This window comes from Mycetomoellerius zeteki, unplaced genomic scaffold (assembly GCF_001594055.1).
Source record: "Mycetomoellerius zeteki isolate Tzet28-1 unplaced genomic scaffold, Tzet1.0 scaffold35, whole genome shotgun sequence".
Lineage (NCBI taxonomy): Eukaryota > Metazoa > Arthropoda > Insecta > Hymenoptera > Formicidae > Mycetomoellerius > Mycetomoellerius zeteki.
The window spans coordinates 445,818-447,393 of NW_017257338.1; the positions used below are offsets into that span (position 1 = coordinate 445,818).

Consider the following 1,576-nt stretch of genomic DNA (forward strand, 5'->3'; position numbering starts at 1 on the left):
TTGAGCCATATTAACAATTATTTTATTATATATATATATAGAGATGAACATCCAGTGTTGACTCTTATCCGTAATTCTCTTATTGTATTGTAATTCTCTCATTTAAATTCTTTAAAAAGTCTAATTTCATTTTCTTTTATTATGTTATGTTATGTTATGATCTTCAAGACAATAGAGAAAAAAAACTTGCTGCTTACTTAGCTCCCGCGTCGTGGCGGGGCGCCTACGTTTAGCGACCTCCGTCATGAAATAAGAATAATCCATTTCTCTGCACTAATGTGTATATTCGTTCGCTTAAATCCGATAAAACAGCTCCGAATTGTTATTGATCACATGTGAGGTCAGATACGTTGTCGTTTATTTTTCTGCACACAATAACAGTTGAAACAATATTATTAACAAATCGATCGTTATTGATTGTCAGTATCTCAACTGCAATTTGAAAAGTTTAAATAAACGATAATATAATTTTTAGACCGCGTATGTGAGAGACACAACCAATAAATAAGAGCCCTATACGGTCGAAGCTAGATCTTAAAATGCTTTAAATAATTCAATCTTGAATCACTAAATATGATATATACGTACTTGACATATATACCACAATTGTAGTCTAACGAACTGTGCACCGAAATATTTCCGGACTAAACACAATTAAACCATTATAGTAAATTTCGCGAATTAAATTAAATTCTAATAATTTCGATGCTCAATCAGGCATCATATTTCAAAGATATTAATATGCTGAAAAAAATTATAATTTACTTTAAATAAACACTCCGTTCGTAACTTTCTTCTTCACTTTGTATTATACGTTTCCTGAAAGATAAGCACTCGAACCAGATAGACTTGTCAAGAGACACTTTCTAAAGTGAAGCTGTGGTTACCCTTGTCAATACTGACGGCGCGCTCGGCTATGCCTGCTTTTATATTTAGCGATAACGTTGGTTGCGTCAGAAAAACATTTCTTATAAAAAAAAACAATACGACTTACATCTAGTACAATATACTTAACTAAATTGTTTCTAATTATAATTATCGATTCGATACTGCGACTTGTCGTGGCTACAATACTACTGATCGGAGATATATATAGATTATATTGGAATGTATCAATAAATATATATCTGGAATACTTCAATCGCATACAAAGACTTATAAGTATAAGTAATGTAAATATAAATGATTAAGGAAAATCTGGAAATATCTATGTATGAAAACAAAAGAAATAGGGAAGATCTATATAATTTCTTCTTACAATTAAAGAAACAAGCGAATTAAAAAGATTGCTTCACTGGCAATATACAGCCTTGGCTAAACATATTAAACACATATATTTTTTTCAATAATCTAAAATTCTTTCATCTATATTGATTCCTATTAATTACCGACATTTTACATAAGTTTAAAACTTTCTTGAAGCAAAGGACAATTCACAGCAAGTGCCATAAATCAATTTTATAATTAAAACGTTAAGTAATGGTTAACAAGGTGCCTAATAGTTTTTGCTAAAGCCATATACTTAAGACTATATGTATCATGTATAATGTATTATGTATAAATAATACATGATACA

General features: G+C 29.8%; 1 protein-coding gene across 3 annotated transcripts in view; it reads right to left on the bottom strand.

Moving 5' to 3' along the window:
* LOC108725491 (kynurenine/alpha-aminoadipate aminotransferase, mitochondrial) overlaps nt 1-882 on the bottom strand; it is a 9,359-nt gene extending 8,477 nt beyond the window's left edge. For 2 of the 3 annotated variants that reach the window (XR_001936753.1, XM_018452532.1), the window contains exon 1: nt 198-453. Coding sequence is in view for 2 of the 3 variants with exons in the window: in XM_018452532.1 (XP_018308034.1) it covers nt 198-264 (67 nt within the window). In the remaining variant the exon portion in view is untranslated. Of the gene's footprint in view, nt 1-197; nt 454-765 lie in introns of those variants that run through there. The other variant, XM_018452533.1, reaches the window with a different exon arrangement.
* Between the last annotated feature and the right edge of the window lie 694 nt (nt 883-1,576).